Here is a 15,239-nt window from a genome sequence, read left to right on the forward strand (position 1 = left end):
CACACATAAAAAAGTTAACTTCAAATATGTTTTATTTGGCATCACTTCTACCAAACCCAAGTCATGAATTATCAATTATAAACCGGAATTATCAAATATGCAATGTTCCAACAACATACATTATTTCCCTCATAGTTCCTACACATATCCATTGATGTTAATAACCACAAATGCAAACATTATTTATGCCAGAACTATATTATGCATAAGTACCTGTAAGCTTACTACACAGCCAAAGAAGGCTCTCGTGGTGCGAACACCAGCCACATCAACACTACCAATAGCAAAATAAACTATAAGCCAAATATGCACAAAGAAATTAAACGGAAGACAAAACTGGAAACTTAGTCATGCTGTGAAGCAAGTACTTGTTCTTTCTTACTAAGATTTACTAAGATGGATTGATGAATAATTAGGTGTTTCATTAAATTTTTTTCCTACGATAATTGGCCTGTTCTTTCTTACTGGAAACTGAAAAATTACATGACTGTCATTCAATTGCTACATTAAAGTAGTGAGGACAATATTACCCAAATTATTGTTTTATACACCATGCTTTTTGGATGTTTTGCACTTTATTAAAATTTTGAGGATAAAAAATGATTGAATAATATTTTTCTCAAAAACAACATACATGCAAAACGAATATCACATGAAAGATGTTAAATTCTGATCTAAAGCAACAGAAAAAAAAATACTTGATAACTTGAAATCCGATAATGTTTTCAGCGAAAAAATATCGTTTCCTATACCTCTCATCTTCAAACATGTTAAATAAATAAAATCTACTACCAACCATACATAGTGTTATTTCTTATTGATGAACAAACAAAACTTGTAAAATAAATGAAATAGAATCCAACAGACCTCATCATAGCCTTCACCACTGAACGATGCACCATCACAATAGCGAACCTTGACTCTATTCCAGTTGAAAAAATCTGCAACCATCAAACCAATATAAAAAAGTCCATTAGCAGCTCAGCCCATCTCCATTGTAATTGTGAGGGCAAAAAAGTGAGAGGGGAGAGAGGGCGGCGGGGCGGCAGGGAACAAAGGTGACGAGAGCTGGGGGAGAGGAAAGAAAGGAGAGGAGAGGGCGGCGGGGCGAGGGCGAGAGCGGAGAGAGGACTTATGGGGGGATTTTGGATTTCGGGTTTTGGGTTCTAGATGGGGCTTCATGGATTTTAATGGGTTGTGGGTTTTGTTAATAGTAATAGGTTAACTTTTCAGTCCTATTATGATTAGGAGTATTATCAATGAAGGTAATGAACCCCTTTGTCTTTAGGAAGACCCAATAACATCGGTATTAAAATCAAATCAATGAAGGGACTAAAAAACCGTTATCACGTCTCATATCATTCCTCTAATATTTGTAATCGTTCGACGAAGGCTTTAAAACCCGTCGTTATTATATGAGCATTAATGATGGTCAGCTGGTCCATTCACTAATTTTGGTCGTTAAATACGGGATTTCTTGTAGTGGGAGGAAAAGTGAGATACACCATACATTTTTTCCAATTCATGAAATTGTAAGGCATATAAGTTATCAGACATGAGGCGTACATTGAAGTTTCACGTGTAATTGAACAGATCTGATATTGAATATGTAAGGTCTTTGTTGAAATTCCTTAAACATATCCACCAAGAATCTGCATATCTAAAGTTTAATATGTTGAATTTTCTTTCTGATATATAAATGGTTCTTTATACTTGTTTCATTCTCTGAACGATCAATTGGCCATACTGATGTGGTTAGAGAAACACTTCAATAAGAGGTTGAATCTTTTATATTCTTACTTTTGGTCATTTATTGAAAAACAATAAATCCTCAGCAATCTATCCTCGAGCCATTTCAAGTCTTCATTTGAATATTGGTTCATGGTGTACATGCTGCATTTCATAATTCAGTTGATATTTCTCGGCCTACAATTATTTGAGGAAACTGATATCTTCTTTGAAACTGCATTAATATTGTCATTATTCATTGTACTCTTTTAGCTTTATTTCTCTGGGATTTTTTTTATCTGTTAACGCTGCATAAGCAGTGTATATTTTCTTTTAGACAGAAGTTATTTAGGCTAAACAACAAGAGATGCTGAATCATTCATTTTCCAATATTTTTGCATTCACTTTAATATAGTGACATTTTATTAGCTGATAAATGTTTCCGATGTTGGTTTTTCCCTTTGGAATATTCAGGTTGATGGAGGATCAAACGTGGAAAATCTAGGGTTGCAAAATATTCAAGCTCGTGTAAGAATGGTTTGGGCTTTTATGCTTGCATCTCTAATGCCATGGGTCCACAATAAACCTGGTTTTTATCTCGTGTTGGGTAGTTCAAATGTTGATGAAGGTTTGCGTGGTTACTTGACAAAGGTAAATATTGACTTTTGTTTAATTCCCTTATTATTCATTATTTCCTGATTGATGACATGACAACAAATCTTGAAGTATTTTTAAGCGATTTAAATTTAGAGTACAGGCAAGCATGAAGTTTTCAGTGCTTTACTTTTGACTATTAAAGACCTAATTGAATCTTGATTAGTTTAGTGTTCTTGTCTATTTCGAGAAAGTGTCATTTCTCTACATGGTAATTTCCAACTATTTACTTTTTTTCTTTTGTTGTAAGTTACTGCTGATAGGTTTCTTGTATTTTTTATATCGTAGTAGTTGGAATTGTTTCCATAACAGTGATAGATATTCAGATTTTCTCTGCAGTATGATTGCAGTTCAGCAGATATCAATCCAATTGGCAGTATAAGCAAGCAGGATCTCCGTGCTTTTCTACGTTGGGCTGCAATTCATCTAGGATATTCTTCTTTGGCAGAAGTTGAAGCAGCACCTCCAACCGCGGAACTAGAACCGATACGTTCCAATTATAACCAGGTAATCCTACTTAAGTGCGCATAGATGCTCCTCTTGTTCATTAATTCATAGAGATGTTCTTGGAATCTTCAGCACATATTTTATATTAATCTCATAAATTTTCCATCTTTTAAATCTAGAAAAGATGCGTAAGTAACTGCTTCTTCTGTATTTCATGATTTATTATGTTTTTGTAATATGAGATGGCGATAACAGCGTGAATTTTCACATTTCACATGTGCATGCTTATATTTTGTTAATGTACTTTACATATGGGCTGCCATTACCTATTTGGATTTAATGATATCCCAAACATAACATTTTAAAAACGCCTCTTTTTATCATGCTTTTAGAAAAGTCTTGGGCACCATAATACTCTTTTAACTGTTTGCTTCATGAGGCATGGGCTGTTATTTTTGTTGAGAAAGATTGATGCAGCAGCTGCTGCTGATGATGATAAGCCATTATTTGGCCTATTTGTTATGCATTCATCCATTTTATGTTCAAGGTATGCTGTATTTAGATAGATATGCAACTTGTATATGATGCTAGTGGACTTGATACCTACTCAGTTGATTGCTCTGGTTTCACAGAGAACTTAATTGATTCTTTTAATCAAATAAGTTAAATTATTTGCAGATGCCTCTTTTCTTAATGAATTTTGCATACAACTCGAAAGTCCGCAGACACCTTTTTCTTATGAATGTTTGCATAGGTCGATAATTTCAAAGCAGATTCCTTTTTGATGACGAATATTGCATATTGTTCCTTCCCTCATAATTGGTTTTGATGAATAGTCTCTGAAAGACAGACTTTAAATGCTCAAATCTCTACTTTGTTCTGAACACAGTCTTGCACTTTCATGACCAAAGATATAAGTGAACCAGTTTTTTTTATGCCTTTCCCTTGGAATTTAAAATCATAAAAGGATAACGTATGACACATCAATTTAAGATTTTGAAAACTTGCAAAACTCTAATATTATGGTCCATGTGCAACAGTTGGATGAAGTGGACATGGGGATGACATATGAGGAGTTGTCAGTCTATGGAAGGCTGAGGAAGATTTTCCGCTGTGGACCTGTATCAATGTTTCAGGTTAGCTACTATGTTTTATGATTTATTCTCTACCAAACTCTCTCTCACAGACTCACACAGGTTGTTCAATTTTACTTTTAATTTTAAGGCTTAAGTTGAAACTGGAGTTGGTATCTCTTAGTCATTACTGAAAATCTGCTTTAACATGTGATAAATAGATTTTTTAAAATTGAAATTTTATTTGAACAACGAATTTTCGTTTGGGTTACGTTTGTTGATTTATTCTCTTAACGTAGCATATTCCTAAAGTGAGGGAATTTGAGAAGCAAGAAAATTCCTGCTTGTTTCACTCGTAAAACCTTAGTCCAAAATCTCTCTACTAAATTTAAACTTCGAAATAACATTCCTTCAGTTTTATGTGGTCTTTCTAGATATATACCCTTAAGCTTTTCATTTTTAAAGATTGCGCTCGAAATTGCTTTTTAATACTTATGTTAGGGCAAGCTTTAATTGATTTTACATTTCTTTCTATCTTTCTCACAGAATCTCTGCCATAAGTGGTGCGGGAGATTAACACCATCTGAGGTTGCAGAGAAAGTGAAGCACTTCTTCAAGTATTATTCAATCAATCGACATAAAATGACTGTACTGACACCTTCATATCATGCTGAGGTATTGGTCTTTCCATCCTGACATGAACAAACTGCAATTTATTTTCCCATTAGAAATTTCTGTTGCAATTTTACGATAAGAATGAAAATCAAAATCTGCAGAGTTATTCGCCAGAAGATAATAGATTCGATCTTCGCCAATTTCTGTATAACTCAAGGTGGCCTTATCAGTTCCGCAAGATTGATGAGCTTGTTCAAGATATCGATGGTGATAAAACTGCTACAATTCCAAATGTAAAGGTTTCGGAAGTCACTTCTGGGGGAAGTGGTTTGGGCGTTGTGGCTGCAGGATCTGGCAATCCGGAGGTTGGCCGTTGAGAGACAAAAGTGGAGAAGGCAATCAATACATAAAATATCAGGTTTCTCTCTTTTTCTTGACACGTAAAATATGCTTTTGATAATCTCATGACAGTAAGTTATAATCCTTGGTCTCTATTGGCAGTAGAAACACTGCATGAGTATATGAACCATTAAAACGGTCACATATGACAATTATAGCATTACCCCTGACGTATTTGGGAAATTTGGCACTTTTCAAAGTACTTGCAATATACAATGATATATTGTAAAGAAAGCATATACAGGGAGATCATGCAATGAAATCAAGTTAAAATAATATAGCTTAGTCCTTAAGTTTCTACTTTGACTATGTTAGAAAGTAGTATTTACCTTAGAGTTTTTATGTCCGTTAGTTGACTGAGAATTTTCCTTTTGCAGTGTATATTCTCACAGCGAGATAAAGTTTCAACCCGAAATATGGATCAGAGACCACTTTTACAGGAAATTTAACCGTTAAGTTAGTGATCGGCATATTGCCCAAATTCTTATACCCGTGTCTGTTGAATAACAATAAATTTCAGCAAGTGCCAAATAAACTTGCCCAGTCTTTTTTTTTATTTTTGCCAAATAAACTTGTCCAGTCTTTGTTTTTTTTTTTTTTTGGCGAGGGAACTCCACATCATTTGGACCATGAGTATCAAACTACCGGGCGTGGCTAAGGGTTACCCTCAACGCCCAGCCTTAGATATTCTAGGAAATTAATTTCTTGTGAGTGCTTCTCAGGAGAGTCGAACCTGAGACCTAGCATACTACTCATAGGCAGCTTACCGACTCGTCTAGACCCAATTGAGTGAGTTGTCCAGTTTGTATTAACTGTATGTATTTAATTTGTTGAGCCAGAGATTTTTCAAGTTATATATCATGGCTAGTTCCTCTTAAGTTTGTAGAAGGTTTTAATTTGCATGTTTCAGATAGTCTTCATGACCGGTAATGGAAGAAATTTTCAAAATCGCCTCAACAGAATTTTTTTTAAAAAATAGACCCCATTCACTTTTAATTATAAAAATCGATCCACTTTGAGTAAATTGCGGTATTAATTAGTCGGGGTTGCTAACCCCGACTAATTAGTAGCCTCATTACAAACGGGGTCAAGGAGTGGAGAAGGTTTGTGGCTGCTAATTAGGCTACTAATTAGTCGGGGTTGGTAACCCTGACTATTTAGTACTGTAATTAACTCAAAGTGGGTCGATTTCTATAATTAAAAGTGAATGGGGCCGATTTCTTTAAAAAACAATTTCGTCGAGACGGTTTTACAAATATCTTCATTTGTAAACGGGTCTCTTATGTATACAGGACTGCCATTCAGCATGTGGGCCGAGATATGGGCCTGAAGAATACCCATTTAGTCGGGGTTGCTACCCCCGACTAATTAGTAGCCTCATTACAAACGGGGTCAAGGAGTGGAGAAGGTTTGTGGCTGCTAATTAGGCTACTAATTAGTCGGGGTTGGTAACCCTGACTATTTAGTACTGTAATTAACTCAAAGTGGGTCGATTTCTATAATTAAAAGTGAATGGGGCCGATTTCTTTAAAAAACAATTTCGTCGAGACGGTTTTACAAATATCTTCATTTGTAAACGGGTCTCTTATGTATACAGGACTGCCATTCAGCATGTGGGCCGAGATATGGGCCTGAAGAATACCCATTCCGACGTGCTGTTTCCAAGTTGACTTTATTCGCATGCCACGTTGAGGAGGTTGAAGTGGGGCCCTTCCACAGTTCTAAACTCGTTTAGTACCAGCCAAGTAAATCTCACCTTTTGCAGACGGGTTATATAGGGTAAGTATTATAATACTTCATAATTAAAAATTAGGAATAGACATGCGATTGGTAGTACAAAGAAAGTGTCTATTAATCCTAAAATGATTGAGGTGCTGATGGTCCTGTAGCCCAATGCAACCCCCTTTTTCTTTTGCTCCAAAGGCAAAGGAGGGACTTCGGTGGTCAGCTTTGCACGCGCAACCCACCCACCAAATTATGCCTTCTTTTTGACCTGGGTGCTACAATATAACAAACTATGTGGAGAGGATGACCCCCCCCCTCTATATCAATTAAATATGGGGGGAGTTTTTGTCACGAAGGCAGTGCCAGTAGAGTTGTAGCAGAAACGTTTAGCTTTAACTCTGTTATAGACTTTTAAGATAACTAGTATGCAACACGAGCATTGCACATGAGAACATGAGGCACGCTAGGATACCATACAAGACGAGACATTTGAAGGCTAACTAATATTACATACACCAAAGTTATCGTTATTTGTAGGAACATTCTCATACTCGCCAGCACCATCCGCTCCTCCAAACGCGGCAATACTTGCAACCAGAAAGCAGCCAAGAAAGCAGAGGAACTTAATTGAAAACTCCATTTTTTTATTATTATTAATCTTCATTGTATAATATAGTCTCTAGTTTGCTCCGTAGTACATGGTGGTTGAGAAATTGGTAAAGGGTTGCCATATTATTTCCATTTAGGTTAAGTGGAGGCATCACTACATTGTGTCCTATAGGAGTAAGCCACGAAGGATGGAAGCTGATCTAGCAATAGTATGTGACCCAACCCAATTAAAATGATGTGTTGGATCTAAATGTTTCGAGTTTCATGTAATGGTATATGATTGAGCATTAAAGCGGAAAGTGTGAACTTATAGTCTTATATAATGGGTTGAAAGGAATACAAGGAACTTATAGTTTCATGAAAATTGTGCATTATAGTGCATGCAATTATTTACCAAAGGGCAAAAATGACTAAAATGGCTAAAAATCATGCGTCATAGTTCATGAAAATTGTGAAGTTTGACATTCAAATCACATTTCCAATTATTCACATCCAATTTTTGGAAGGGCTTCCAGAATTCTTTCAGCAGCCAGCTAGCTTATAGCAGCGTTTTTCACCCATGTATGTAGTGAAAATTGCAATGAAAAGAATAAAAGAAAATGACTTGTATTTCTTAATTCCGATTACAACTTGATTACAAAGAGAGAGAACGAAATTGGTCTTCCTTTTTGTTTTAAACTGGGTTCTTCACGTGGCGTAGGAATGCTCCCTCTGAATGCTCGCGTCGAGTTTGCTCTCCGTGACGATCCGCACGTCTGATTCAGCTGGGAACGACTGTTTCTCCTCACGATTTGACGTATGTGGACGAACTTAGCGTTGGCAAGTTTAGAAACTCTGAACGAGTGATAACGGCTGATGACGAGTTTTACTCTTGAAAAGAGTGATTTATAACGAAAATCGTTAATAGCCAAGGATAGGAAGCTCCTGCTTGCGGCAACGGTTGAAGATGATCTTCCTTGAAGATGATCGCCGATCTCTTCTTGGAAAGTTCGCCCCAATGATCGTCCCCTGGTTGACTAGCCAATTCTGCAGCTCCAAAACCAGCCTCAATGCGATACCAGCCTAAGAAAAAATCGAACCTTAACTCGAGTTCTGAGTTACTCGCTGTTTATATAGGGATACATGGGGCCGGTGAACTGCCCTCTAAAATCCCGCCTCCTAAGTGGGCGTTGATTTCCTCAGATAGTGGGAAAAAACGGTTCTGCAAAGACCGTTCGATCTCATATTATGAATGAGTCAAACACCCACGTTGGTGGCTTCAAGATCTCAACCTCGCGTCGTAGGATTGAGACGCCGAGGTGGCGTGTTGACTGAATCCAGAACGCGAGGTCCGCTCACGTTTCGCTTGTTGTACAGCGGGTCCGACTCCAGCTTTTGAGTTGTAACGCGGGTTTCGACCCTGGCGTTTTGATGTCATGACGCGGGTTCGACCCTGGCGTTTTGATGTTGTAACGTGGGTTCGACCCTCGCGTTTTGATGTTGCAACGCGGGTTCGACCCTGGCGTTTTGATGTTGGCACACGGGGAGGACCTCCGCGTTTTATCTTGAAGAGATTATCACAAAGTAATCTCTTTTGTCATAGCGTTGCAAAGATCATTGTCTTGTAATCTTCGTCTTGGCTCCTTGAGAATATGAGAGTCGTCAGATTGTAACTCCCGATGTTGATTGTGAATGCTGTTGAACTAGAGCTTCTCATCGGTTGTCGTGAAGGTCGTCAGATTGTAACATTCAGCGATCTACGTGAAAGTTTTCAAATTGTAGCCTTATGGAAGTCGTCAGATTATAACTTCCATCATCGGTGTTTGATGGAGGATAAGCTATCTATTGTGATTTTTAGACAGCCTACAGAACCCCCTTCAAAGTTTTCGAAAGTTCGCGGTTGATTGGGACGAATTTTCGGAATACTTTGGATCTCACTCTAATCCTGGAGCTGTTGATTTCTTGTCGTAAAGGAGTCATTCTCTGCACTCGCTTCGAAGGCATTTTGGTTGAAGGGATTTGCCACGTAGGACCTTTGTGAAGGTATGCGTCATAATCCTGCTTCTGGAATGCGGGGGTGGACCCCTGCATTTTGAATTTGAGACGCGAGGCTGACTTCGGCGTTTTGGATTTGAAACCCGGGTGTGACCTCGGCGTCATGATTTTTGTAACGCGGGTCTGACCTTGGCGTTTTTAAAGTTAGAACCAGGGTGTGACCTCGGCGTCATGATTTTTGCAACGCGTGTCTGACCTCGGCGTTTTGACTTGAGACATGGAAGTGGCTTTCGTGCATTTTTGACTAAGTTTTTGAAACTTGTCTTTAGCTTATCTGTTTCAAGTCTCGGCTCACGTCCATTAAGCTGATGGGCCTTTAAACATGCATAGGATTTTTGGCAAACCCTCAGCCATCAACGGATTTGATAAGCCTTTACCGACTACCATTTGAGTCGGGCTAGCATATGGATTGTCTAAGTCCGTTCCATATGTAACGTTGTGCTAAGAGAATGAACTCTCTTAGACTTGATGTTATGATTTTGAATACATAGACTTTGTTATTTTTACGGAAAAAGACTAACCTGCAACGCGTGTTAGGCGTAGGCTTATCCCCACTTAGGATTTGGGATAAAGTTCCCCATACGTGTAAGGCATGAATTTTAGCGTTATTAATAACAACCTGCTACGATGTTGAATACGTAGACTTTTATCCTTTTTTACGGTGAAAGACTAACCGGCAACGCGTGTTAGGCGTTGACTTATCCCTACTTAGGATTCGGGATAAAATTCCCCATGCATGTGAGGCATGGATTTTGGCGCTACGATGTTGAATACGTAGGCTTTGTCACTATTTCTTCCTGTGTTATATTTTTACTTGAAACACTGAAAGAAAATTAAAAACGCCAGAGGTGTAATATTAACTTGGCATGAATTTCCACTTAGAGTGAAATTCAGAAATTTTCTTTATTATCACTAGGATGATTCCAGAAAATCTTTAATCCGTTGGGGATTTCATAATAAAAACTTGCTATTCTTGTTGAAAAAGGATTAACAAGTTCATTAGGGGGGTTTGACTGTTAGAGGTGTGATGTTAACCTAACAGTATTTTATGGACCTATCGCTCTATTGAGGAGAGTCGATAAGTGGATTTTTGTCAGAGGTGTAGTGTTAACGTGACAAGATGTGTGTTGCGATTGGAGCAACTTTATGGACTTATCATCCTATTGAAGAGGATTGATAAGTGAATTTGTCAGAGGTTTAGTGTTAACGTGACATGATGTGTGTTGCGATTGGAGCAACTTTATGGACTTATCATCCTATTGGAGAGGATTGATAAGTGAATTTGTCAGAGGTTTAGTGTTAACGTGACAGGATGTGTGTTGCGTTCGGGGCAACTTTGTGGACTTATCATCCTATTGACGAGGATTGATAAGTGAATTGTTGTCAGAGGTATATTGTTAACGTGACAGGAATGTGTTGCGATTGGAGCAACTTTGTGGACTTATCATCCTATTGACGAGGATTGATAAGTGGATTGTCAGAGGTATAGTGTTATTTAGGAATTAGCGTCTCGCTGGGGAAACTTGCTAAATGAGTTTATCATCAAAAGCGATAAATTTTGATGCTTGTGATTTGAACAAGATTTTGAAGACTTAGCGTCTTGCTGGGGAAGATTGCGATTTGAGCAATTTTGAGGACTTATAATCCTATTGTCAATGATTGATAAGTTGATTGTTGTCAGAGGTATATTGTTAACGTGACAAATTGGGAGTGATGCAAGTTGAATGCATACTCTGTGGGGATGATGATCGTCAGAAGTGTAATGTTAACTCGACGATGTGAAAGATTCGTTACTCTTAATCCAATGGATTCCAAGTAACCAACCCTCAGTCTTGATTAAGACTTAGCAGGGGAAGCAAAAGAGGTAAACAAGGCACATCGTCTAGTGAGGCACTATCCATGAAGTCGAAATAGAGGCACATCACCTGGTAGGCCATTATCTGATGAGTTTGACTATCAGAGGTAACTGTTAACGTGATAGTTTTTGTGGACCCGCCATCCTACTTGAAGAGGATTAACAAGAGAATTTGGAGGGAACGGACTATCAGAGGTAATCATTAACATGATAGTTTTGATAGACCCGCCATCCTATTTGAAGAGGATTGGTGGGGGAATTTGGAGAAAGCAGACTATCAGAGGTGATCATTAACGTGATAGTTTTAGTGGACCTGTCATCCTGTTGAAGAAGATTGGCAAGTTGATGGACTATCAGAGGTAAATGTTAACGTGATAGTTTTGTGGACCTGCCATCCTGTTGAAGAGGATTGGCAAGTTGATGGACTATCAGAGGTAAATATTAACGTGATAGTTGTTGGGCCCGCCAACCTACTGAAGAAGATTGGTGAGGGTATTTGAAGAAAATGAACTATCAGAGGTGATCATTAACGTGATAGTTTTAGTGGACCTGCCATCCTATTGAAGCGGATTGACAAGTTGATGGTCGTGATAGTTCTGGTAGATTTTATGGTTGACAGAGGTATTCTATTAAACATAACAACTCAGAAAATTTATTACTCATAATCCAATAAACTACCAATAAACCAACCCCCAGTCTTGAACAAGTGCAGGGGGAAAAGAGAAGACATGACACATCGCCTAGTGAATCATTATCTAACGAGTTTGACTATCAGAGGTAACCGTTAACGTGATAGTTATTGGACCCACAATCCTATTGGAAAGGATTGGCTTCAGTGGTCGTAGTATCTTCCCCTTCTGACTGAGGAGATTGGGCTTGGTCCGATTGCTCAGGAGAAGGTTGGGCTTGGTCCGATTGCTCAGGTTGATCCTACCTACTTTGTTCTTCAGCTTTGATCCTGGCAATAATCTTTTGAGCCTGTTCGCCTTGAGAGATTAGTTGTCTCCAAGAACGACATTCTGCAACCCCTATTCGAGCTAGGATGTTGGTCTGCAGGTTGTGTCGACAGGTCTCTACTAAGGTAGACTATGTTATACCTGTCGGGCATCGAAGCACCATGCTTCGGAACCTCTTGACGAAAGCTTTGACGGACTCCCTCTTCTTTTGCTTAGTGGATTCGGGCTAGGAGGTCGGTCTGCAAGTTGTGTCGACAGGTCTCTACTAAAGTAGACTGTGTCATACCTGACGAACACCGGAGAGCCATGGTTCGGAACCTTTTGACGAAGGCTTTGACGGATTCTCTCTTCTTCTGCTTAGTGGCGAGAAGGGTATGGATGGAGACTTCTGTATCCTCTTCAAAAAATCTTGACAGGAAGAGTCTCTCTAAATCTGCCCACTTTTGGATACATCCTGCAGGCAGTTTCCTGAACCATTCAAAGACAACTCCCTTGAGGATGCCAATGAACAATCGAGCCAGTATGGCATCGTTTGATATCACATTCCCAGTCTGTGACTTGAAATGATAGATATGTTGGTTCGGTGATCCCGTGCCGTCAAAAGTTTGTAGCGTCGGGACCTCAAATTTTGGAGGATAAGGGGCTGCATCCCATTCCGCAGGGTAGGGTCTGACAACTCCCTCGTCTTGGAGCTCACTTCTATTAGCAATGATATTTAGGTGGGCTTCCAATTCCTCGATTTTAGCCGACTGAGGATTTTGCTCATACTCCGTCTCTCTTCCTTCATCAGAGGAAGATTCCAGGTTGTGGGCTTCTTGATCAGAAGCATCACCATCAACTACTTTTCCCTTTCCTTTGCTTGTGTGAGGTCGAGATGAAGACGCTTTTTCTCTCCTGGAAGATTCTTGCTTAGGTGGCGAATCTATCTCCTGAGATTTGGCATTTTTTCCTCTCCGGGAAGATTCTTGCCTGGGTGGCGAATATGTCTTCTGAGATTTGGCCTTGTTTGCGACGATTTGAGTCAATAGGGCCATGAGTTCATTGATGGCCTCTTGCTGAGATTTGAGCATGGCCTCCTGCTCATCAAGTCTCTTCGCGAGATCTTCATGGCTTTCTGTCATATAGGCGGAGCTTTCACGTTCAACAAAGGAACTTGACGATTGAGACTCCGCGATGGCTGAGTGTTCATCATCGGAATTGGTTCCTCTGGCTAACCTCCGATAGTTGACAGGGAGAATGGCTCCTGTTCGCGTCCGAGTGCGTTGGTAGACTCCTTCAAACTCGTTAGCAATTTCTCTGACGGTCGGCGAACGACATGTCTCAGAGTCATCGGAACTAGGACCTGAGGCTTTCCCTCTGCCGATCACATTGATAGTGACCTCAGGATATTCGGTCTCTGGAGACTTCTTCCTGTGCGAATGTCGTCGTTGGTTAGACAAAGCAACGTCCGTTAATTGGTCGAACACCAATGGTTTAGCCGCATATGAGCATCATTGATATCCCGAGAGGACCATAGGAATCAGCCGTTCACATTGGAATGAACGAATGACTTGCTGCATCGGTCTTTCTCTCGATATGAACACTCTCAAATCTGTTGTAAAGATTCGAGGAGAATTACTCACTGATCGTGAGGTTTGAACTAGAACCCTCAGTCCATGATTGGACAGGACTGGCTCTTGGTGTATATGGATCTGGTTGAGATGCCTTAAATCCATAAACTTCTTATATCCGCCCCTCAATCTAGTCGCGCTACGCAGAGTATTCGGGGGTCTCGCTGCCCGGTCAGCAAGCCGGGGGTCCAGGGGGCGGCGCGCCCCTGGCCAGGGGGTCCGGGGGGATGGAATACCCCCCGGCGGGGTTCGGGGTAGCGCTCCGAAGCTCCACGGTATACACCAGGCGCGGTATTGGATTTAGAACTTGGGACGCGAGGGTCACGTTTGGCTTTTGATACGTGAAGGTCGTGTTTGGCACTTGAGACGCGAAGGTCGCGTTTGGCACTTGAAACGCGAGGGTCGCGTTTGGCACTTGAAACGCGAGGGTCGCATTTTGGTTTGGCGATATGAGGGTCGCGTTCTTTAGAGTCGACGCGAAGATCGTGTTTTGACTTGGAAACGCGAAGTTGAAGTTCGCGTTCAACGAAGGCTCGAGGTTCGCGTTTTGGCTGTAAAACGCGCCATTGAGGGCCATGTTCAGTCTGGTTCTCGCGAAGCTCATGTTTGGGCTCAGGGTCTCAGGCTCACGAATGCGAATCTCGCGTTGGTTGGAGGATCGATTTACTCGAAGTTGTGCTCGTCGCTGAGACCTTCTTCTTCGACGAGCAGCGTTCTTCTTGGCCTGTTTCAAGGCTTTTGCAGGGGCATCATCGGCGTTGATTGGATCTATCTCCGCCGTAGGCCTTTTACCTCCCATGACACGCCGTGTTGACGCGGGTGTGGAGTTTTCAACTCGTTGAATGAGTTCGGCTGAGGCTAAGCTTGCTCCTGAAGCAGAGGGGCTGTTCGACAAATTGTGGCCAAAAGAGAGGACTTTCTTTGGCATTCCAGCAACAGTTGGAGATTTATTATCTTGGGAGACTTTGTGGATCTTGCGCATAGCCTTGGGGCTAAGGGATCCAAAAGAGAGGGCCTCCTCGAACTTGGCTTGATCAAACTCTACCACGAGAGTTTCGACGGTTGTTCCAGTGAGATGAACATCGGATTGCACCACCACTTCTTCGTCAGAGAAGCTAATCCCCAGCAGCAACAGTTGGAGATTTATTATCTTGGGAGACTTTGTGGATCTTGCGCATAGCCTTGGGGCTAAGGGATCCAAAAGAGAGGGCCTCCTCGAACTTGGCTTGATCAAACTCTACCACGAGAGTTTCGACGGTTGTTCCAGTGAGATGAACATCGGATTGCACCACCACTTCTTCGTCAGAGAAGCTAATCCCCAGCGGAGTCGCCATATTTTGTTTGTAGGAAAAATTGTAATGAAAAGAATAAAGAAAATTGACTTGTATTTCTTTGATTCCGATTACAATCTGATTACAAAAGAGAGGAGAACGAAATTGGTTCTTCCTCTTTGTTTAAAACTGGGTTCTTCACGGTAGCGATGGAATGTCTCCCTCGATTGCTCGCGTCGAGTTTGCTCTCCGTTGACGATCCG

The 15,239-nt window shown here is 40.4% G+C and overlaps 1 protein-coding gene across 9 annotated transcripts in view; it reads left to right on the plus strand.

Moving 5' to 3' along the window:
- The window catches only part of LOC109849046 (glutamine-dependent NAD(+) synthetase), a 53,798-nt gene that overhangs the window by 10,242 nt on the left and 28,317 nt on the right, over positions 1-15,239 (plus strand). For 3 of the 9 annotated variants that reach the window (XM_020418812.1, XM_020418815.1, XM_020418816.1), the window contains 6 exons: positions 2,203-2,379; positions 2,722-2,889; positions 3,870-3,965; positions 4,449-4,577; positions 4,679-4,935; positions 5,294-5,794. In XM_020418812.1, the coding sequence (XP_020274401.1) occupies positions 2,203-2,379; positions 2,722-2,889; positions 3,870-3,965; positions 4,449-4,577; positions 4,679-4,894 (786 nt within the window). In that variant the 3' untranslated portion in view covers positions 4,895-4,935; positions 5,294-5,794. Of the gene's footprint in view, positions 1-2,202; positions 2,380-2,721; positions 2,890-3,869; positions 3,966-4,448; positions 4,578-4,678; positions 4,936-5,293; positions 5,795-6,208; positions 6,259-6,513; positions 6,696-7,162; positions 7,612-15,239 lie in introns of those variants that run through there. The other 6 variants (XR_002248975.1, XR_002248974.1, XR_002248973.1 and 3 more) reach the window with 5 other exon arrangements.

The sequence above is a fragment of the Asparagus officinalis genome, chromosome 7 (assembly GCF_001876935.1).
Source record: "Asparagus officinalis chromosome 7, Aspof.V1, whole genome shotgun sequence".
In the NCBI taxonomy this organism is placed as follows: domain Eukaryota; kingdom Viridiplantae; phylum Streptophyta; class Magnoliopsida; order Asparagales; family Asparagaceae; genus Asparagus; species Asparagus officinalis.